The sequence below is a fragment of the Microcaecilia unicolor genome, chromosome 6, assembly GCF_901765095.1.
Source record: "Microcaecilia unicolor chromosome 6, aMicUni1.1, whole genome shotgun sequence".
Taxonomy (NCBI): domain Eukaryota; kingdom Metazoa; phylum Chordata; class Amphibia; order Gymnophiona; family Siphonopidae; genus Microcaecilia; species Microcaecilia unicolor.
Genome location: NC_044036.1, coordinates 23,890,446 through 23,913,885, shown reverse-complemented (window position 1 = coordinate 23,913,885; position 23,440 = coordinate 23,890,446). Strand labels below are relative to the sequence as shown.

Here is a 23,440-nt window from a genome sequence, read left to right as displayed (position 1 = left end):
TTCTCTCAACTTTGATTTCTGATCTCCCATGCAGATTTCGTACACTCAAAAGATGTTAAACCATTCTAATACAATACTAGTGATTCCACATGCCTGTAATCGATTTAACAAATTGAGTAATTCATAATATCAAATCCAACAGAGATGTCTAATAAGACAAGGAAATAACAATAGCAATGATCGAGACTTGGTCTCATAACATCAGCTGTAGGAAATAAAGCAGATTCTGTACTGTGATCTTTTCTAAAACCTAATTGAAAAGAATTTTTTAAAAATCATAGTTTGTTGTAAAACCACCTTCTCAATCAACTGGGCCAACATTGGAAGGGATGAAATTGGTCTGTAATTGCTAGGGGATATCAGATCTAAGTTGCAGTTTTTAATTGAAGGACCCACACAAGCAATCTTTAATATACATGTTAATTTTCCTTGTTTCAGGGAAGCATTAAGTATGGTAGTAAGTGCAGGTATTAGTTTTTGATCCACTTACTTGGACAACCAACGGTGAACACAAATCACCAGAAGAAATGGTCGATCGCAAAGGTCTCAAAATCAACTTAATCTCATCTTCCCTAACAACATCAAAAATACTCCATTCTTCTTCCTCTGTCGAAATGTAGTCATCATGTGGTAAACAATATCTAACCCACTCACTAATTTCTTAATTTTGTTTTCAAAAATATATCTGTTTTAATAGTATTCTTCTCTTGCCTGATTTACAGCAGATTGTATTCATCCTTTTTCACTAGAAAAGATCCTCTCAAATCAGCACCCCTTATAGTACTCCAATTTTTCTCTGGTTGTTTGTTCTCAATTGGTTCAAACCTTCAGAATGCCAAAGTTTGACCTCATTTTTTGTCTAAATTTAACTTTCTTCATCGGAGCTTGGAGCAATTCATCTAACATCAGTAGAAGAGAAGTATTCCATTTTTTCCACAAACTCATCTATTTCCATATCTTAGAAACCATTCCCCGAATATCCACACATCTCTGCTAATAAGATAGTATCAATATTCACACACATCATTTTCTTCTTTAGATCTAAGATGGTCTTACAACTTCTGTTTATAAACCATTTAAATTAAATAAATAATGGTTGGACCAAGGAACCAATTTCACTAGCAAATAAGACACAGAACAAGGCTTAGAAGGGTTTTAAAAAACGTTTGGATAATTTCCTAAAAGAAAAGTCCATAAGCCATTATTAAGATGAACGGGAAATTTCACTGCTTATTTCTAGCATACCATTGTTATCGACACATTTCCACTTTCTTCCCTTCCCTCCCCCCACCCCAGTAATCTCACTATCATCCTTCCAGGTGCTTCCCCATGTCTGCCTCAGTAGCAATATATGGACTTTTTCCTCCAGGAACTTGCCCAAACCTTTTTTAAACCCAGATACAATAACTGTTGATACTACATCTTACAGCACAGAGTTTTTTTCCTCCAGGAACTTGTCCAACCTCTTTTAAAACTCAGGTACGTTAACTGTTGTTACAACAGCTTCCAGCAAAGAGTTTCAGAACTTTAACTCTTTGTTGAGTGAAAAAATATTTCCAACAATTTGTTTTAAAAGTATTTTCATGTAACCAGGGCCGCCAAGAAGGGGGGCAGGGGGGACAAAATTCCCCGGGCCTCCAAGGGGGGCCCGGCACCGCAGTCCCACCCGCCCTCCGTCGTCGACCGTCTGCCACCGGGCCGGGCCCCCTGCATTGAAATCACAGTGCCTCTCACCTCCGTGTGAAAGCGCTGCAGGCAGCAGCAGATTACCTCCCTTCGGGGCTTCCTTCCCTCCCTGTGTCCTGCCCTCGTCTGACATAACTTCCGCGAGGGTAGGACACAGGGAGGGAAGAAGGGCCGAAGGGAGGCGATCTGATGCTGCCTGCAGCGCTTTCGCCCGGAGGTGAGAGGCGCTGTGATTTCAATGCAGGGGACGGGGCACGGCTTGGGTGGCGGATGGAGGGATGCGGGTGGAGAGCGACGGTGGTGACCTCAGGGGGGTGGATGGGGGGGCAGCGAGACCTCGGGGGCGGTCCAGTCTCTCGGTGGCCCTGCATGTAACTTCCTTGAGTGTCCCCTAGTCTTTGTACCTTCTTAAAGGCTAAACATGTCGATTCATCTTCTCGTTCTACACCACTCAGGATTTTGTTGATCTCAATCATATCTCCTCTCAGCTGTCTCTGTTGCAAGCTGAAGAGCTTTAACCTCTTTAGTCTTTCCTCATACGGGAAGAGTTCATCCACTTTATCATTTTGGTTGCACTTCTTTGAACCTTTTCTAATTCCACAATATCTTTTTTTTAATATGACGACCAGAACTGGACGTAGTACTGAAGGTGAGGTCTCACCATGGAACAATACAGAGGCATTATAATATTCTCAGTCTTATTTACCATCCCTTTCCTAATAATTCCTAGCATCCTGTTTGCTTTTTTGGCTGCTGCCGCTGCACACTGGGCAGAAGATTTCAGGAAGCCACTGCTGCTACTTGGGTTTCTGCGAGGTGATCTGGATTAGCCACTGTTGGAAACAGGATAGTGGGCTAGATGGACCATTGGTGTGACCCATTTGGCCATTTCTATGTTCTTGTGGAGCAGTTTTCCAGGTCTTCCAGCCACACCAGGAGACCATCTGCTGTTCCACCAATTTCTCTGTGTGTACACCATGCATTTCCAGGGCTGCGTCATGGTCCTCCAACTTTTTGTTCAGCCTCTTCCTGTCTTAGGCCCGAATCACTCAAGCCAGTCTGCAACCTCTGTGAACATAGCGTTCAGCTTCTGGTTTCCACTATTATTTCCTGCTTTAAGTTTTGCTTTACTTCTGTGAGCATGCTATGGAGGTCCTTTTAGTGATTATGTCCCTGAAACTGGGTGTGATTGACTTTGATCTGGCCCAGTATGGCATTTATGTAATATAGATGAATACAATTCAGCACTGTTAAGAGCCTAATTTGAAGAGTGAATGTGAACAAACATTAAAGCTGATCGGTTAGTTCATGCCTGTTTTAATGACATAGTTTTTATCTTTCAGGATGAACGGGAAGCCAGAGAAAAGGTGAAGAGGGAGCAGGATGAAGCCTATCGCCTTTCACTTGAAGCAGACAGAGCAAAGGTGCACATGCTCAGTGGGGGCTAGTTCAGAAGTAACGTATGTTTCACTCTCAGGGTAGTGTCTCCAAATGGGTTTGTTTTTCACATACCATGACAGGAACTGAACTCTTGCTTAAGCCTGGGTAGGCAGGGTATTATCTCAGTCTCTCACGCTTACTGCCACCGCTCTTCTTTTCCAGTTAGAATAGTTCCATAATTAGTGTATTCATTCTTGTGACATGATAGTCTTCTGCTCCCTTTGTTGCAACATACATGGACAGCATCACAATTTCTTCCTCAAGTTAACCTTAAATAATTGCATGTTAATTACCAAGAAAATCCAAAAAAAATGTAGTTTGAAAATAATTTTTACAGTGCTAGCACCTAATTCACAAGGAAACTACCCTTAAATGAATTATTAAATAAACATGACCTCAGATCTCCCGATAGGACCAACACATAGTGATAGATATGCCTCTGTCAAACATGGGATTCCAGTAATATCATTGGTCAGAAACGGTGTAAGAGGAAAAAAAAAACCAGCACAAAAAAACTCCCCTACAAAGGGAGAAAAATTGCTGGTTCAACCCCCCCCCCCCCCCCTTCCCCAACACTTAACAGAATAAGGTACAAGCACATGCACAAATCTATAAATAAGTCTCTAACATTCAAACAAGTGTGAAGGTACAATAATGCTAGAAAAAGGGAAAAATCCCCAAATTCAAAAGCTCAGTTCAAGCTGGCGTGCTAACTGCCTCCAAATGGAGAAAAAAAGGCCACCAGCAACCCAAAACAATTATCTATCAAGAAAAAAAGGGGGAACAAAAAGAAGAAAAAACAAAGGGGCAACATCAACTTCAACCCCCCCCCCCCACCCCAAAACCAGTGGCGTAGCCATGGGTGGGCCAGGGCCCACCCTATTTGGACTCTGGCCCACCCAAAATTGTGCACTCTTGCTATGGCTTGCAGAGGTCCTCAAACCCCGTCAGCTGAAGATTTCCTCCTTCTCAAGCAGCCAGTGCTCTTTCAAACGGCAGCTGCCTCGAGCTGAAACCAACACCAGCCCCTCTTCACAAGCTTAGTTTTTCATGCATGCACAGCCTGCTGGCCGTGGCATCAGCTCAAGGAAAGTGCTGCTGGCTTGTTTGGAAGAGTGCTGACTGTCTGCGAGGGAGGAAATCTTCATCTGGCGGGGTTTGTAGATCCCCTCCTGCTCAGGTATTTAATATTGTGGGCTTGCAGATGGAGGGAGGGATGAAGAGCAGAGCAGAGGGGGGCTAGGGATGGGGGGAGGGCATGAACTCTATGCCCACCCACCTTGGACTCAGGCCCACCCAAAATTGGCTGTCTGGCTACGCTCCTGCCCAAAACAACCCCCGAAAATGTCACCTAGCTTGAGAAAGCCTTCATTGCTCCATCATGTCAGGAAACAGGACGTCCATGCTGTAATTCAAAGTAACCGCAGACTGTCTAAAACTTCAATCCGGTGCAGTACACTTCTAGATCATTGTGAACTTAAGAACATCTTCACATAACATTTTCATATAAACAAAAGTCTCCTTTCTCTCAACGAGAGCGCCTCATTTCACAAAGAAAGTTTTTCTGCTTCAGGAGAAGAAGATCACCTTCAGCTTCACACCATCATATCAAATGCAAAAGATGGCCTATCGGGAGATATGAGGTCATGTTTATTTAATAATTCATTTAAGGGTAGTTTCCTTGTGAATTAGGTGCTAGCACTATAAAAATTATTTTTGAACTACATTCTATTGGAGTTTCTTGGGTTTTTGTAGTTTGGTTCCTGTATTTTGTAGATGTTAATGTGTATTTCCATCTCTTAGCCCCCCCCCCCCCCCCCCCCCAGGGAGGGAAAACACAGATAAGAAAGAGAACTTAGACTCCATTAGGCGCGGCCGGTAAATTACCTTTATTAGCTTGTCACAGAGCCAAAAAATACAAATAATAGTTCTCTCCCTGAAGCAGGTTGTCAGTCAGCAAATGCGCATCCTGAAAGACAAGGACTGCTCAGCTAACACCTCCCCAACATCACATATATACTGTTGCAAATTCCATTTCTCATAAATCATGTGATTTCCCATAAACTAGCACCATTAGGTTGCCTTATACCATATATGGATTGGTCATGTATTCTATCAGTCTCTCCTGATGTGTTTGCACGTGAACAGTCTGTGGCCATTGGTTAGTCAGTTATCAGTATAGCGTGCAGTTAGTCACAGCGCAAAAAATTACATATAACAATACCCTTGTGTCCTCTCTCTGTCTATCTCCCTTAGCCCTCACACTATGTCCTCAGCCTGTTAGCAACTGCCAAGGTTACCTTATATGAAAGGCATGATCTCAGCTCCCAGCTCCTGAGAAAAGCACTGTATGTTGCAAAGATAACTTGTTAGGCCATCTTGTGAGAACCAAACTGACAGTACAGGCCTTAGGCCTTAGCCCTTAGTAACAGGCCTAAAAAGAGGAAAGAATATACATTAATAACCAAAACAGTTTACACTGTTCAGAGACTCAGAAAGGCAGTGCTTGGCGCTTACAGTTTAGTCAAGGTAGACATGATGTAACCGTTGGTGCCTCCATTCAGGTGCATCAGTGCTGACTTACGCTGGAAAAGAATCTTGACGTCCAGATACCTTTGTAGAAGGGAATGAATGGATGTTTTGCAAATTTAATGTTGAGTTTATTCTGAGACAAAGCTTATGTTCATGCACAAAGCAGGATCATGTGTGCAGAAAAAAGGGCTTTTGAAAATTGCTCACCTATCTGCAGATAAATTTATAGAACTCCATTTAGATGCCCCGAAGCTGCGTGGTAGCTTAGGTGTCTGTTCTTTAATGGAGCCGAGGTTCTGTCGTAGAATACTAGCACAATACAGTATGGGCATATGTAATGTTTTGTTGCCTGTTGTTACACCAGCCCTAAAACTACCTGCTATACCACACCTACCATATTCCTGCTTTCACTAAGGATGCAATAAGCTGCAACATATAATGAAAAAATGAATATAAAATCATTTCCCAAAACATTGCTGCTGGGCTTTTTAACCAGCATTATATTTATTGTGATTTGACCCATATTCTGTAATGTCCTGTCTATCTCTATATCCATACCTGTCTATATCTGTCTGTCTGTATTTATGTAGATAGTATTGCTAGTTTTCATACACGGTCACTATTCATCTTAATTTCTGAGTATTCAAGCTTTACCATGGGTTTTACTAGATACAGTACAGACCATATGAATTGGTTTTTCATAATGGACCAAGTATGAATATAGGCCCAGATTCTATAGAGTGCAACTTTAGTTGCACGTGCAATTCAGATCGTATTCTGTATTGTGCGCGCAACTTAATTATCTTAACAAACCCATCAGCACCGGTAATTGCCAATTAACAGGCAGTACTAATTGGCTTTAATTAGAATTTATGCACATAATTTGCTAAGTGCATTCTATAAAGTGCACTGCCAAAAAGGGGGCTTGGGATGGGCGGATGGTAGGCGTTATTAAAAACTATATGCGCTGTTATAGAATACAACCGCTCCACGCCTACCTTAGTCGCTGGCATTTACACCAAGTTTTACTTGGAGTAAATTCCCATGACTACATTTAGCCGTGTGGATGGGCCCTAGGCGTATTCTATAAACCGTACCTAAAAGTAGGCACGGTTAATAGAATATGGCTAGGCGTATTTTTCTTTGGCGTTGATTTTTATGGCGACATATATAGAATCTAGCTCATAATGCATAAAAGTAATCTAATTTTCTGCTTTCTTGTTAACAGAGGGAAGCACAAGAAAGAGAAATGGCTGAGCAGTTCCGATTGGAACAAATTAAAAAAGAACAGGAAGAAGAGCGGGAAGTACGACACTTTGGCATTTTAATACATTCTGTTTTATAGTCGTGTCAGATATGAGTGTTATTTTTAATAAGAATATTAAACAGTTACACTATATGAGGAGTGGCTTAGTGGTTAGGGTGGTGGACTTTGGTCCTGGGGAACTGAGGAACTGAGTTCGATTCCCGGCACAGGCAGCTCCTTGTGACTCTGGGCAAGTCACTTAACCCTCCATTGCCTGCCACATTGAGCCTGCCATGAGTGGGAAAGCGCAGGGTACAAATGTAACAAAAATAAAATAGATACTATTGGAGATTCTACATGGAACGTTGCTACTATTGGAGATTCTACATGGAATGTTGCTATTCCACTAGCAACATTCCATGTAGAAGCCTGCGCGGCCACATTGATGATCTGCAAGGGCCAACTTCTACATGGAATGTTGGAATAGCAACATTCCATGTAGAATCTCAAATAGTAGCAACAGTGGAAGAGTGGCCTAGTGGTTAGGGTGGTGGACTTTGGTCCTGAGGAACTGAGTTCGATTCCCACTTCAGGCACAGGCAGCTCCGTGTGACTTTGGGCAAGTCACTTAACCCTCCATTGCCCCATGTAAGCTGCATTGAGCCTGCCATGAGTGGGAAAGCGCGGGGTACAAATGTAACAAAAAAAATATAAAGGAAAGACCTTCCTAATGCATGATGTGGAGTTGTTTGAGTTTGTAATTTTGAATACTATAGGATGGGAAGCAACCAATTTTGGTGAGCACAATTTGTTTTTGGTTTTTTTTTCAGGATTTCCCTAATGTATGTTCATGAGAGGGATTTATATTCACTGTATTAGATATTTAGGGTATCTCTCACAAATACTATTGGGCAGATATATGAGAAAAAGTTTCCCCCCCAAGTTGAAAGAATAATTTGCAGAGTTGGATCGATGGGAAGGTCTTCAAACCTCCAGGGTGGGACGAATTTCAACTCTTAAAATGCTTATTCTCCCGAAATTGTTGTATTTATTCTTAGCTACCCCTTTATCCATTCCAAAATCCTTTTTTATAGCCCTCCGAAAAAGACCATTTGCCTACACCTGGAAAAGAAACCCCCTAATTATCGAACCCTGTATGAACTTAAAATCCATGGTGGTATGGGGGTGCCCTATTTTGAACTCTATCATAAAGCAGCATTGTTGCGAATTGTTGCACTCTGGCAACGGGACACTCCCACCCCTTGACCAGCATTCTTTGAGAGGGGTTCCACTATGGGCCCTTCCGTGGCTACCCTTAGAACAGTTGAAAACTCTGGTGGCTCATACCTAGGGTCTGCTGTGGGTCCCATTGCTCACTTGAATTAAAATCAGAGCCCATTGCTCACTTGGACTACAGTCAGAGCCCAATTTATCCCACACCGGCATTACCATCTTAATGCATCCATTATGTACACACCCTGCTTTCTGCTTGGGAAGATTGATAAAACCTTTGTCACCTGGGCAGCACAGTCCTTATGTACCCTGGGACAGGTTTGGATTGAGGGTGAACTTCCCTTTACAGAATTGCAGGAAGACTATGAGTTACTTCAGGGTGTTTTTACAATGTGCTTCGGTGGGCCAAAGAGGGCCTAAGCTCAGTATATATCCCATGGTGTCGCAGGCCGCATAAGATTCAGTGGCGAGCTGCATTCAGCCTATGGGATGCAGGTTGCCCACCCCTGTCTTAGAGTCATGGAAAGGCCCCCGGACAACAATGCACTCATCATTTTAGTAGAAAAATGTCATCTGACATTTTGACTATATTAATATACAAATGATCCACCGATGGGGAACTAAGCTCTTTCTCACAGCAGTGTTTTTATTAGTGGTAACGTTTAGTTTGAGAGTCCCATATTTAAGAACTATACGTATCATGCGTGTTCTTGGAGAAAGCATAGCTGCTTACTTGTAAATGTTTTTTTTCCCAGGAGAGCAGGATATTATTCCTGTCAAAGCCTGCCCACCTATCGTAGAGTTTGGATTCTCTTAATAGTAGCTATATATGGAATAGGGGTGGTCTTGCATGCCAGTGTCGGTGCTGGAGAACCTGCACTTGCATAGTTCACTGTACTAGAAAGCTTTCATAAACTTTTTTTCCAGCCCGAGTTCATCAGATGGTATCACCCATGTATTAATATTCTGCTGTCTTTGTTCAACTGGTAATTCATTATAATTGTAGCGTATATTTAAATTTTTTTAACGTTGTTAGCTTGCAGCGAGGTTTTTGTATTTGATTTAACTTCAGTATTGTAAACTACTAAGACCTATTTGATGTATTTTTACTATTGTAAACTGCTGAAGTGGATTTTCTTCTTAATTGGTAGTATAGTCAGTGCATTTTTCCTAGCAAAAAAGGTGCCAGTACTCAAATGCTAGGCCACCCTTCAAGAGTGGGGTGGGTGATAACTGAGGAACCCACCCCATAATAGCCAGGCCCCCTGCAACCAGTCACAGAATCTATGACAAGACTGAATTAGTGTGTAGAGCCTGAGCTCTTTCATTAAAACTTGGGGTCCATGGGTCAATTTTAGCAGACGATGGAAAAGGTGCCGGTACTCAGTACCCCAAGTACCCCCTCAAAAAAAGCCCTAAGTATAGTAAATTTAGAAAAGACATAAAATATAAAGAGATGTATATTTTTGCTAGCTAAAGGGTAATGGGATTTGATATATCATCTTTTCAGTGGTACAATCAAAGTTGTTTACATTTCTTATATGCAGGTACTTTCTCTGCCCGCACTTGTCTATTCTCAGACAAATAACCATCTCTTTCCATTGTAAAATGCTTTTTGCTCTCCCTATTATTATTGAAACCATGTTAGCTGTTTGGAAACCACATAAATAATAACACTAATATAAAAAGATATTTGTTTAGCAAAATAAAAGACAAATTTTTAACAATACTATTTACTAAAAACCCGATGCTCAAGTCCAGGGATTAGCCGTAGTCTATTGCTCTACAACAGTGTTTGCTTACAACAGGGCTTTTTTGTTCTATCCATAGAACTGAAATCTAGCTATTGATCTGTTCACATGTGAAGTCACAACCTCAGGGTTTTATTGGTTGAGGTTTTTTATGTTTGTTTGTTTTTTGTATGGGGGAGGGGGTTGATACAAATTCTCGGTTATTCTTATTCGTATGTTGCAAATGTCCATGTCATAATTGTTTTCCCGCCTTGGTCAGTGGAGTGGAATATCCATTTTTCATCCCAATTGTGTGGTGAAGCCTTTGAGACCGGTTACATAGGGGAGTAAGGTATTCTCCATATTATGAAAAGAGCTCTAATGAGCTACTGTTGTTTAGGTTTCTGTAGTATAATTGATTGAGTTCAGTAAATAAAGTAGCATCTGTTGTTGTACATGCAGGAAAACGTCAAAACAGAGAGGTAGGAACAGGTGCTTCACGCACAATAGAATGTGAAGAAACAAGGGATACCGAATTACATTGACTAACACTCACAGGGAATGGTTTACTGCAAAGAAAGTTTGCTGTAATCCAAGGAATCAGGTTTTGCCCTTACTTTGTTTTAAACATAAAAGACAAAAAAAAAAAATGTCAGGTGTAAGCAGGATCAGGTTCACTCCATCAGCTTGTGTTCTTATCACTTTTATTGTCCTTTTCATAACCAAGTGCCCATTTCTGGCCTCAGTTCTTTTTTTTATATATATTATTTATTTAAAAAATGTATAACTCGCATCATCTACAATTCCGAACGAGGTGGGCTAGAGGGGTAAGTAGAGTTACATTAAACCAAACTGTTCTACCCAGAGAATGTTCAGGGTAACGCGGAGTTTGGTCAAGGTTATAGTTAATGTGTACACAGAAGAAACAAATCTTCTCAAGAATACACAGTATGTAGCAGAACAACGAAGATGACTCAAGAATAGGTAGATGATGCTACAGATGGTTTAAACAGTTTATTGTAGGAGAAACGAGACTCGTCACAGTTGTATTTCGGCCGACAAGGCCTGCATCAGGAGTCTCTTTCTATTTAATAAAATCATCCACCTGAAATGTTAATTGTAGTCAACATAGTAAAACGACAAGTAGTGCATTCCATGCGCCAGACAAAGATCACTGAAGAAACTAGCAGAACACTCCGTGTGTTGAGGCAAGCACAAACTTACACGAGCTGCTAAACTCCGAGTGAAGGCTCGTAGTTTGAAAGCAAAAAACTATGAGCCTTTACTCGGAGTTTAGAGTTTAGCAGCTCGTGTAAGTTTGTGCTTGCCTCAACACACGGAGCGTTTTGCTACTTTTTTTTTAGCAAACTTTGATTTGTTTGGCTCACGGAGCGCACTACTTTTCAATTTACCACACTGAGTACAATTAACATTTCAGGTGGATGATTTTATTAAATAGAAGAGACTCCTGATGCAGGCCTTGTCGGCCGAAATACAGCTCTGTCGAGTCTCGTTTGTCCTACAATAAACAGTTTAAACCATCTGTAGCATCGTCTACTTATTCTTGAGTCATCTTCGTTGTTCTGCTACATACAAGGTTATAGTTATACATTTTTTTTTCTGCCTCTGCAGCTCATTGAATACAGTAATAACTAGAAGTTGTGTGTTGGCTGAGAAGTGGTGCTGAATGGGACTGCGGCAGAGGCAAAGTCCATTGTAGAGCCCATGACATAGGGCAGGCCATATCAAGGGCTGTATGGCTGCACAGAGTGCAGTGGAAGCAGAGGCACCAAAATTGCTCCCCATTCATTATCTCCTGTGCTTGGCTGCAACACAGCGGGCAGGGCAGGAGCACGGGGTGGGGGGAACAGGGTGCAATTCTGGCTTGGTGTTTTCCTGACAAAGCACTAGAGAAGAACTTCAGAACCATTGCTGCAATGATCAGCCTTTTAAAATAGGAGTAAAGTTCCTGGCTGGATGCAAATGAAGGCTCTTTGTGCCTGGTGCCAGATTCCAGCTTTGCTTCTGTTTGAGCTGGAGACCAGAAAAAACCTTCACAATAGCTTCGGATTCAGTTAACCCTCTGCTATGATATCATTATTGTTTAAAGCCTGCTATAGAGAATGGATCTTGAATGAAATTCCATAAGGGATTTTCTGTTGCTTTGGTGGTATGTGAATGGCAAATGTAGGACATGAATGTTATGAACCACTGTGAGTTCTCTTTGAAAGGAGAGCAATGTATAAATTGTAGGTTGTAATATATTATATGAAGGGCTAACACGAAGTCCATGGAGACCTGTACTCGTTTGTACAGGAGATACAGTTTGTACACATTCTAATATTAGATCATTTTCTCTTCAGGCGTAGACTGAGATCATAGCACAGAGCTGCCTTTAACATGCCTGTCAAAGAGCAGCACCTCTATTGTGCAAAGAGAAATGACAAATAATATTTGTTTTAATTGTTTTAAATTAGTTGATTATGTTTATTTTGTAATCCACCTAGAATCTTAGGGGTCCTTTTACCAAGCTGCGGTAAGAAGTGGCCTGCGATAGTGTGGATGCGTGCTTTTGGCACATGCTGGGCCGTTTTTTTTACTGTGGCTGGGAAAAGGGCTTTTTTTAAAATGGGGGCAGTAAATGGCCGCGCATTAAAATTAAAAGTAGCAGGCGGCTATTTATTGCTTGAGCCTTTACTGCCACCCATTGACCTAGCAGTAAGGGCTTATGTGGTACACGTTGTTCATGCAGCACACGCCAATGTAGCCACACTGCTGATTACTACTACTACTACTTATCATTTCTAAAGCGCTACTAGACATACGCAGCGCTGTACACTTGAACATGAAGAGACAGTCCCTGCTCGACAGAGCTTACAATCTAATTAGGACAGACAAACAGGACAAACAAGAGATAAGGGAATATTAAAGTGAGGATGATAAAATAAGGGTTCTGAACAAGTGGATAAGGGTTAGGAGTTAAAAGCAGCATCAAAAAGGTGGGCTTTTAGCTTAGATTTGAAGACGGCCAGAGATGGAGCTTGACATACTGGCTCAGGAAGTCTATTCCAGGCATATGGTGCGGCTAGATAAAAGGAACAGAGTCTGGAGTTAGCGGTAGTGGAGGAGAAGGGTGCAGATAAGAGAGATTTACCCAGTGAACAGAGTACCCGGGGAGGAATGTAGGGAGAGATGAGAGTGGAGAGGTACTGAGGAGCTGCAGAGTGAACGCACTTATAGGTCAATAAGAGGAGTTTGAACTGTATGTGGAAACGGATAGGAAGCCAGTGAAGTGACTTGAGGAGAGGGCTAATATGAGCATAACGACACTGGTGGAATATTAGTCGTGCAGCACCACCAGGAACACTCCCCATGGTAGAAAATAGAAAAATATTTTCTACTGTGGGAAACAGTACGCGCAAACTTCAAAATTACTGCCAGGTATGTGCACAAACCGGGCAATAGTGTTGATTTGGCATGCGGAACACGCACGGTAGCCCTACCACCGTTTTGTAAAAGAGCTTGTTAGAGCGGAATAGGAATTAATTTTTTTTATTTATTTAAAAATTTCTATTCCACCTACAACTAAACATACATAAATAATCTATAAATGCAATAAGTATTGGTATACTTTTCAACAATAAAATAAAGTTATCAGTTGTCCCTTTTTATATACCAACTGGTTTAACTCAGAATTAAAGATATGTAAGACCAGCTCCATGAAAAGTTCTGCATGTTGCCATATAGAGACTCTGTATTTGATTCTCAGATCAGCTGATGCTACGAATGCTGCAGAGGCAGTGTTCATAGCCCCTGGTGGGCAGGAGGGTATCTGTCATTACTCATTGGCAACATATGGTGGCCAAATTTGGGGTCCAAGTTAGCCGTTTTCTGGAGAGACCCACAGTGTATGGCCCCTAGCCAAAGACTATTGCTAAAGTGGCTGGACTGAAGAGAGAAGGATATATAAACAAGGAGAGAAACTCTTTTTTGACCGATGAGAACTGGTGTTGTGAAGTGTTTATGCTCCCATTCATTATGATGGTCACTTTTATCAGAAACTACAGAACACTTTCCTGCAGTGTGGTAACCTACCCTTTGTTCTGGGTGGGGATTTTAATAGGGTATGGGACCCCTCTATTGATAAGTCGACTCCTGTTAGCCATGAATGTTTCAATATTAACAAAGGTCTCCCACCCCTCTGTCTTTTAAACATTTGGAGAGTTTTACACCATCAGAAAAGAGATTATACCCAACTGTCCCAGGCGCACGGAATGCACTCTTGCATCAACTGTATTTTACTGTCTTCCTCCTTATTGTCATTCACTCAGGGGACAGAGGTCCATGCAAAATTTCTGACCATGCAGTGCTCTGCATGGATTAGGTGGATGCAAGCGATGAGAGGGGGCCTTTTGAGTGGGAATTTCCTTTAGATCTATATGGCAATGCTAGGTTTCTTGACTGTTTAAATAGAATGCTGGCATAGATATAGGATTGATAATGTAGAGCACGAAGATAACGCCATCCTGTTTTGGGAAGTGGCAAAGGTGGTTCTTCAGGGAGGTATAATAAGCTATTTTGTTTTCAAAAAGAAATCTAGAGATCAGGACATTATCCGTCTTGAAAGACAAGTCAGGGCTGCCTGCCAGCGCCATTAGCCTTTAGCCACTGATGTTACTAAGCAAAATGTATTAACTCTGCAGGCTGCTCTAAATGAATTGTTGCACCAAAGATCGAAAAAAATCACTGACCTATTATAAGTATCACTTATACAAGAATGATAATAAAGGGGGAAGACTTTTGGCCCAGCTAATATCTAATCATGAAGGGCCTAGACAAGTGGTGGGTCTTAGGGATGGAAGGGAGAAGATTCTACGTACTGATGCTACGATTTGTCAGTCTTTCAGAGACTACTATGCTGCACTGTATGCCACCCTCCTGAGGAGGGACTTCAGAATTCCACGTATTTAGCAAATATAGATACTCCTTAATTATCTCAATCAAAGAAGGAATTTCTGAATTCCCCATTAACGTCAGATGAAATAGCTTGGGCGATGAAGCAGAGTCCCTTGTTAAAGACCCTGGGTTCCAAAGCTATATGGCCTTTGGGGGAGCATGCTGTCCTGCCCCTCACTGCCATGTACAGAGCCAGCTTGGATTCCCAGAAGGTACCGGGAGAGCTAAGTCTGATCCAAATAGTGGTTCTCCCTAAACCTGACAAAGATCCCTTGCTTCTGGAATCGTACCGCCCTATATCGTTATTAAACTTTGAACCCAAACTACTGGCGAAAGTGATGGCGAATAGATTAGCCAGCATCCTCCCTGCACTAGTGCATGAGTCCTAAGTAGGTTTCATCCAGGGCCAGTACATAGCCAAAAACATAAGGAAATATTGGCTTCTTTGGAGCTTGGAAGAGTGTGCCTCAGTTCCATCGCTCCTGATCAGTTTTGATGCTGAAAAGGCATTTGACAGCGTTAGATGGGACTTTATGTATGACATGTTACACCATTATGGTTTTGAGGGGTGGTTCCTGGATGCGGTCCGCACTCTCTATTCCACCCCCTGGGTGATAAAGTGTGGGTCAATGGAAGACAGAGGACCTGTCAGGACTGTACTTTGTCTCTTCTCTTGTTTGTTTTGATGCTGGATCCCATTATTAGAGATGTCATTTCTGCCCTAGTAGTGAAGAGGGTGGGGACGGACAAACATAGTTTTAAAATATCAGCCTTTGCGGATGATCTGTTAGTTCGCCTCACTGACTCTCAGAACTCTTTCGAGGAACTACTGAGTATTTTTTGGGAATACAGGATTACTCAGGCTTTAAACTGAACCTTTCCAAATTGGAGTCCCCAGCCACCGAGGATTTGGTGAGCAGGACATGTGTGTGTGGGGGGGGGCCTTTCCATTGAAGTGGACCATAGAGTCTTTTAGGTATTTAGGGATTCTGTTGCCACGTTCGGCCAGGTTGGTGTGCTCCCTTAATGTGGGTGTGCCCCTGGCTGCAATGCGGCAGCAGTTGGAGGGGTGGTCAGCATTGCCCTTGTCCTTATTTTATTTTTTATTTTTGTTACATTTGTACCCTGCGCTTTCCCACTCATGGCAGGCTCAATGCAGCTTACATGGGGCAATGGAGGGTTAAGTGACTTGCCCAGAGTCACAAGGAGCTGCCTGTGCCTGAAGTGGGAATCGAACTCAGTTCCTCAGTTCCCCAGGACCAAAGTCCACCACCCTAACCACTAGGCCACTCCTCCACTTATCTGGCCTGATCAGCTTTTATTGGATGATTATTTTCTCCAAATGGCTCTATGTGCTCCGGGTTGCCTCCTCAAGAGAGATCTTCCATAGCTGACCAGAATGCTGATTAAATATTATTGATGTGGGGAAAAGATGAAAATATGTTTACCATACTTATATGGTAGTTGGCAAAATGAAGGCTTGGGCTTGCCAGATTTACAGCTATATAATTACGCCTGTCTTTTATGACATCTGGGTGATTGGTTAATGGACAAATCAGATTATATTCCTAAGTTTATAACAGCAGCTCTGTGCTCCTTATAGTGTTGGATCTCTCTTACAAGTTCCTACTCATACTTTGCCGTATTCATTGGAGATAATTTCACTATTCAGACCCTGAGAAGATACCAGGAATAGGTTGACTCAGTGGTTAGGTAGTGCCCCCACGGATACAGATCAGTTGCCGATTTGGGGCAACCTACATTTTCTGCCTGGCTTAGAAAGTATTATATTTGAATGTTGGGAAACCCAGGGTTACAACTTGGTAGAAAATGTGCTAATGAGGGAGCGTACAATGATGAGTTTTGAGGCTTTCAGTCAACAAGTGGAAATACAGTGGGGGGGGGGGGGATCAATTTGCTTTTTGCCAACTTAAACACTATATGATCTCCCTAGACCCTAATATCCTAAAATTGAAATTGGGAACCAAATTAAGGGGATTTTTTTTGAATCGGTGGTTACTGAAAGGCTTGCTGTTTCAAGGCTTTTTAAGTCAGGAGGCAAAGATTACTGGGTGGTAAAAGCCAGATAGGAATCTGACTTGGAGAGCTCATTATTAGGGTGGAATGTAGCCAATACTATTCATAGAATACCCAGGTTGGTCCGGGGGTGGGGATGATTTGAGAGAGTGTGTGTTTCGGGTGCTCCATCAGGCATATTTCACCCAGGTGCAGATGCACAGAGCAGGACGATGGACTTCTCCTGCATGTGTCAATGTGGTGACAGTACTTTCTATCACACACCATGGAACAGTACTGTTATACAGCAATTTTGGTCTGCCGTTGCTCTTTATTGAGTACTATTTGTATTTTATATTACAGTGAATTTGGTTTTATTTGATCTAACAGATGGGTTGGGCAAAGACACAGAAGGCACTGCTTAGAAAGTTTATAATAGTGGGGGGAAAGTGCATCTTATGTTCCTGGATGAATCCTGAACCTCCATCCTTTTGGACATGGCACTTCGGTGTCCACCGTCTGGCACTGGAAGCGAGAGATGCAGGCCTTTCGGCAAAGAGAGAAAAGATTTATCTGTCTATTTGGGATCCCTATTTACAGTCACTCACACAGATAGCAAGGAGTCTGATTTTGAATTGCATGTATTCATCTACTAGAGGTTTGGAGTTTTGGTGGTTTTTTATTGTTTCACTTAAATGGAATGTTGTAATTTTTGGTTTGGGGAGGGGGAGGGGTTCAGTTGGAGGAAGGTTGCATTTTGTTTCTACTTCTGGCAGAGGGCTATAAGAACCCGAGCTCTCTGCCATGTTTGATATTTTTCCTTTCTGGTTCTATTTTGTTGCTTTTTCAATAAACAGATTTGATTAAAAATCCAAGGAAAGAAATCCTGAGATAATTGTGAATGGAAACATGTGCTGTGGCATGACTGAGCTAGAAACTGAAAGAAGCAGGAGGAAGCCTCCAGGTCAAAATAAATAAATAAAAAAAGTTTGATGTAGAAAATAAATAACAGAAAGCTAATGGAGTGGCCTAGTGGTTAGGGTGGTGGACTTTGGTCCTGGGGATCTGAGGAACTGAGTTTGATTCCCACTTCAGGCACAGGCAGCTCCTTGTGACTCTGGGCAAGTCACTTAACCCTTCATTGCCGCATTGAGCCTGCCATGAGTGGGAAAGTGCAGGGTACAAATGTAACAAAAATAAAATAGATACTATTGGAGATTCTACATGGAATGTTGCTATTCCACTAGCAACATTCCACGTAGAAGGCTGCGCAGGCTTCTGTTTCTATGAGTCTGTTAGACTCACAGAAGCAGAAGCCTGCGCGGCCACATTGGTGATCAGCAAGGGCCGACCTCTACATGGAATGTTTCTAGTGGAATAGCAACATTCCATGTAGAATCTCAAATAGTAGCAACAGTGGAGGAGTGGCCTAGTGGTTAGGGTGGTGGACTTTGGTCCTGGGGAACTGAGGAACTGAGTTTGATTCCCACTTCAGGCACAGGCAGCTCCTTGTGACTCTGGGAAAGTCACTTAATCCTCCATTGCCCCATGTAAGCTGCCCCATGTGAGCCTGCCATGAGTGGGAAAGCGCGGGGTACAAATGTAACAAAACAAATAAAATAATATTCCCAGTTAAAAAAGAAATCCAGTATTGGCCAGAACAGAAAAAGAAGGGCTCATTGGCAATTATTATAAAGCATGTAAGTGCACAAAGAGCCCTTCCACCATACAGGTCAAAAATGCTTTTGAGATCTGAATGAGGATTACACCCCAGTGAATCTTTGGAGGGGATGTGTGGGAGAGTTGATTTGAGATGCAATACTATATCCTACATCGTATGTATATGCACCCTAGATGGTCTGGGAAGGAAGATCAGGACACTGTTTCAAATGTGAGAAAGAGGAGGGGGACTTATTTTTATTGCTGGTGGACATGTCCTTTTATTGCCCTATCTAAGATATTGTTCATATGTAACTTATTTTTATTTTTTAATTGAACAGCTGCTTCAAAGTAGCATAATTTCACATGTTCATAAGCTGGTAATATAATCCTGACGTCCTCGTTGAAAAGACGTAAAATACCTTCATTCCACAGCTGCAAAGGTTTGTCCTTGGTTTTCCGTCTTGGAAATTGTATTTTTTTCTTTTTCCAATAGATAGACGTGCTGACACAAAGAAATACACTTAAACAAAGAACTGCACACAATGTAGGGGGAAGAAAAGACTTTTTAAGGTATTGGGTTTTGCAGAGCACACATTATTTTCCATTGCGTAGTGTATTATAACACTACCCCACCAGAGGAGGAACTTCATTTTCCCAAGTATTACAATAATAGAGACACCTGGGCTTAAATACCTTAACACTGAGCCACTGTGAAAGCTCCAGGTATTCAGTGGCTCTTAGTCACACATTCACTCATTCTAGGGGGCGTTGGTGCACTTTCTGAGAATTTCTTTGTGTCGGTCATTTTTTTTAACCGATTCTTTAAGGACGAAGGCATGATAAGATGCATTCTACAAGGTTATCATATGCTTTAAAAGTGTGTCGTAGGTATAATATATTACTTGATCTATTTAACAATTTATAAACCATCAAATGAGGCCCAAAAGCCCTTCCCAGAGGTGTACAACATAATATGCACAATTTAGTGACAAGAAAAGCCAACAAGACTCACTTCTATTCCACAAACATAATGATAGACTAAACATGCCCCCGAATTAATCTCCATGAAACATCTGAGTTTTCGTTTTCTTTTGAAAATTGAATTAATTCTTTAATGAGCGACTAGAGTTAGATTGTTTCATAGTAAAGGCTCTTGCCTGCATTCTGATCACCCTCCAATGCCTGTTTGAAAGAACCTCTAAGAGAGCAGATTGAATAGAGTTCAAATTCTTCTTAGAAAGATACCAATCCACTCTATTTGACAGATACAAAAACTTAGATTGTGAGCCCACTGGAACATGCAATCTGTCATGTCTTCACCCTGAAACATGAAACCCCTCTAAAACATGTAATCTATCACCCTGAATATGTAAATTGCTCAATCCTTCAGTAAACTGTAAGCCACATTGAACCTACTACTTGGAAGGAAAATGCGGGGTACAAATGCAATAAATAAATCAAGTTAGGTCAAGGAACTGTGAGCTGGAGCCTGTGCTCTAAGGCCTTAATGGGAATATTAAATGGACTTACAAGAACTTTCCAGCTATCCCTTCAAGTAAACAGTTAAATTCAAAAGCTAGGAGGAAGCCTGTGATAAACTACATTCATCACATACATGTTACATACATACACTGGTTTGGCATTATGGGAGCAGATACTGAGGGGCTGATGCTCAAAGCTTACCAGGCTTCTAATGTTCTGTTTTGACCGGTTTTAGCTGATTTTCAAGGTTATTGTGTGCCTAATGCTCAAAAGGTTTTAGTGCTGCTTTTACCATTCGTGAAAGCAGTAGCCGAACACTAGATACAAATGTACAAAATGAGCATTCCGTGCAATGCATAGACATTTCTCTGCAGTGCACAGAAGAGAGCGCCTGCCTGCAATGTTCAAACTTTTCCGGCAGGTCCGACGTGGCGTTGAATGTGAAAGGGCAGCTTCTCAGTGGTTTGCTTTTTTTTTTTTTTAATTTATAACCATTTACATTTTTACAAGTGATAAAACAACTTGCTGGAAATACAGAGAAAGTAATATGTAGGAATTATTTCAGTCATGTAATTCTATTCTCTTCCTTAGACCACTAAATAAGGAGAGTGAAACAAGATAAACAAGTAAACAGAAAAAAAAAACCCCGTGGTATTAACCTGATTATCCCCAGATATTACTCGTCTAATTCATTATTCCACATTGATCATCTGGTTGGCTTCTTCAAGGCCAATACGGTATATAGTCAAATCATTTCATTGAAAACATACTTATTGTCCAATATTAGTTAGAAATAATACATCTGATTACATTCTTTCTTTTAAAAACCAGAAATTATTTAACAATACGTATACTTAAGTCTCTAATTCAAATCCCATTGATTAAAGTAATCCCAGTTTTCACAGGCTCCACTCCTTTTAAAGTAATAATTTGAGGAAATATTTCTGAGGAAAACTTTAGGAGTCATACCCGTAACTCTGGGAAAAACAATAATCTCGATATAAATCATCTATAATAATATTCATTTTATTATTCAAAATTTCTGGTCTATTATCATTTTGAAAATCATAACCACTTCTTGCTCATGTAGAATCAGTTGTTATATCAATTTTTTACTCTCAGAGGGTTCAGTTGAATTGTCCATGTAACTCTCTAATAAAATTATATCTGAAACAAAATTATTTACTGCCACCGTTAGGTCCCGAAGTACCTTCCAGATGGTATTCAATGTAACCTCCACGGGAGCCAAAAACTCCAAGTTGATTTCTCATAGGTCTTTAGGAGTGGTTCCGCCGATTCGGGTTCTGCTGTAAACGTCCTCCGTTTCAGCATATACCTCTAACTCACTTCTCCACTCCTTTGGGCATAGTGGTTGAATAATTCGGGAGCGATGGAGTTGCTTTTTCCAGGTCCAAGAGAGTCGACGCTCCTTCACCGGCGCTAATCAAAGGACTCGCCAACCCTTTCATCTGTGGGCAGTTCATCGCGCAGCGGTCCCACACTTGCTGCTCAGGGGATAAAACGCTGGCCATCGGCGGCTGACCGCCGGTTGTCCCCTTCCTCTCAGTTAACGTAACTGTAATTGCAGAGAAGAAATTTACGTAAAGAAGACGAAACTTCAGAGGGCAGCTGGGACGTTGGGCATACGAACTTCAGGTCACCATCTTACCACTCTCCCAGTTTGGGACACTCTTTGTCTGGTTTCTCCTCAGAGGCCTGTCTGATATGGGTAACCCTTCAGCATAGCCCTCTAAGTCATTGAAACGCACAAGCCCCTCCACCCCTACAAGGTGGTGTCCCTTCGGAGGCGTGGTTTTTTATTTTTAAATAGTATCTGCAGTTTTCATGTGCATGTATCATATGAATGTGTGTTCCGCCCAGAACAGTAGTACAACCTTAAAAAAGAAAAAAAAATAAGTGTTCTGATTGCCGTACACAAAATACAACAATTAAAAAAAACAATAAAGCGAAAACAAAAATAAAGTAACCAACAAGAATTGTCCATGAACGTGTGTATATGATGTCCATCTGCCTTTATGACAGGGTCCAAAGAGCAGTTGTTGCCATTTTTAAAGTCGGGTTCTGTTTTGATTTTGTCTTTTGTTTTTAATTTTATTTCCGCTTTTTTCTTGTGTAATGAAGCACGTCTACTGCACTCGTTATCCCTCCCCCACCTCCTGTTCCTCTGGCCTGGGCATGCACAGAACATCAGCGCTTAGTGCGAGACCGTTCTGCACATGTGCCGGCTGCTTTCCCTATCGAACTACATGCAGACTTTCAGCACATCTCATTTGCATGCAGTTTCTTTTGAACATCGATCTCTATTTCTCGTTTGGTAAGTTCAGCTGTGGCTTATTAATGACAACTTTTGAACACTAGCCCCTGAGATCAAGGTAAGCTCAAGCCACTCTGTTTCTAAGGGTTAGACCAAACGTAAAGTGCTGGCAAGGCACTGCACCTAATCTCACCTGACTGCAGCTAGTGAGGCAATACATTGTAGCCTATGGACTAAAGCCCTATAAAATAAAGGTTTTTAGGAAATCCAGCCAGTTGAAGATGATCCTCCAGCAGAGAGACCAGAAAGAGGTGCAATTGAGAGGTGGCACCATGAAGGAGAGAGGCATACGTGTTGGAAATAGATAAGTGAAAGTATAAACACTGTGTGATAAGTATGATTACAATGTGCTTTTTACCTATATGGTAAATAAACTTAGTTATGTTATCTATTCTAGTGTCTTTGAGCCTTAAGTGCTCCTGCCCCTGCTGGCGCTGGGTTCAAAATACTGCCCCCAACCCTTGATTATTAGCAGACTTATACTGCTGGGCAAGAAAAATAATATTGGCTTTAATTAAATCTTTCAGGACTTAACTACCCCCTTTTTTTTGTTTTACAAAAATGTAGTAATGAAAAGTGTTCAAAAACAAGAGTGGAAGATACCCAAAGTCCAAGATAAAAAGTCTTTTTATTCGTAAAACACAAGATATTCTTTCAGTGCAATCTTCACATGCAGTATGCAGGATAAACTTTTATTTATTTATTACAACATTTCTAACCTGCATTTTCCCAAAAAAAAGCTCAGGTTCAATTCAGCTTACATAACAAATTAAGAAGAAGCATTACATGACAATTAATATTAATACAAGAATACAACTATTAAAAATAATTATTTTCATATTAGCTGAACACAGATCTAAAGAAACGGGCTTTAAGTAAACTTCTAAATAACATATAATCGACTGAGTATCTGATATACTTGGGTAATAAGTTCCAGAGTTTGGTACTTTGGTAAGAAGAACTAGCATTATGGATAGTTTTGTAGGTTGTTTTTACAACTGGGGAAATGTAATCTGAGATATCTGTAGATGATGAGGTGGTATTTCATGGTGATGACATAAAGAGATCTATCATATAAGGTGGAAAGATACCATAAAGAATCTGATGAACAAGAACACAGAG

At 41.3% G+C, this 23,440-nt stretch overlaps 1 protein-coding gene across 3 annotated transcripts in view; it reads left to right on the top strand.

Annotated features, from left to right (window-relative positions):
- Positions 1 to 23,440, top strand: part of FAF1 (Fas associated factor 1) — a 716,909-nt gene that overhangs the window by 645,119 nt on the left and 48,350 nt on the right. For all 3 annotated transcript variants that reach the window (XM_030208188.1, XM_030208187.1, XM_030208189.1), the window contains 2 exons: positions 3,030 to 3,110; positions 6,887 to 6,964. In XM_030208188.1, the coding sequence (XP_030064048.1) occupies positions 3,030 to 3,110; positions 6,887 to 6,964 (159 nt within the window). The remainder of the gene's footprint in view (positions 1 to 3,029; positions 3,111 to 6,886; positions 6,965 to 23,440) is intronic.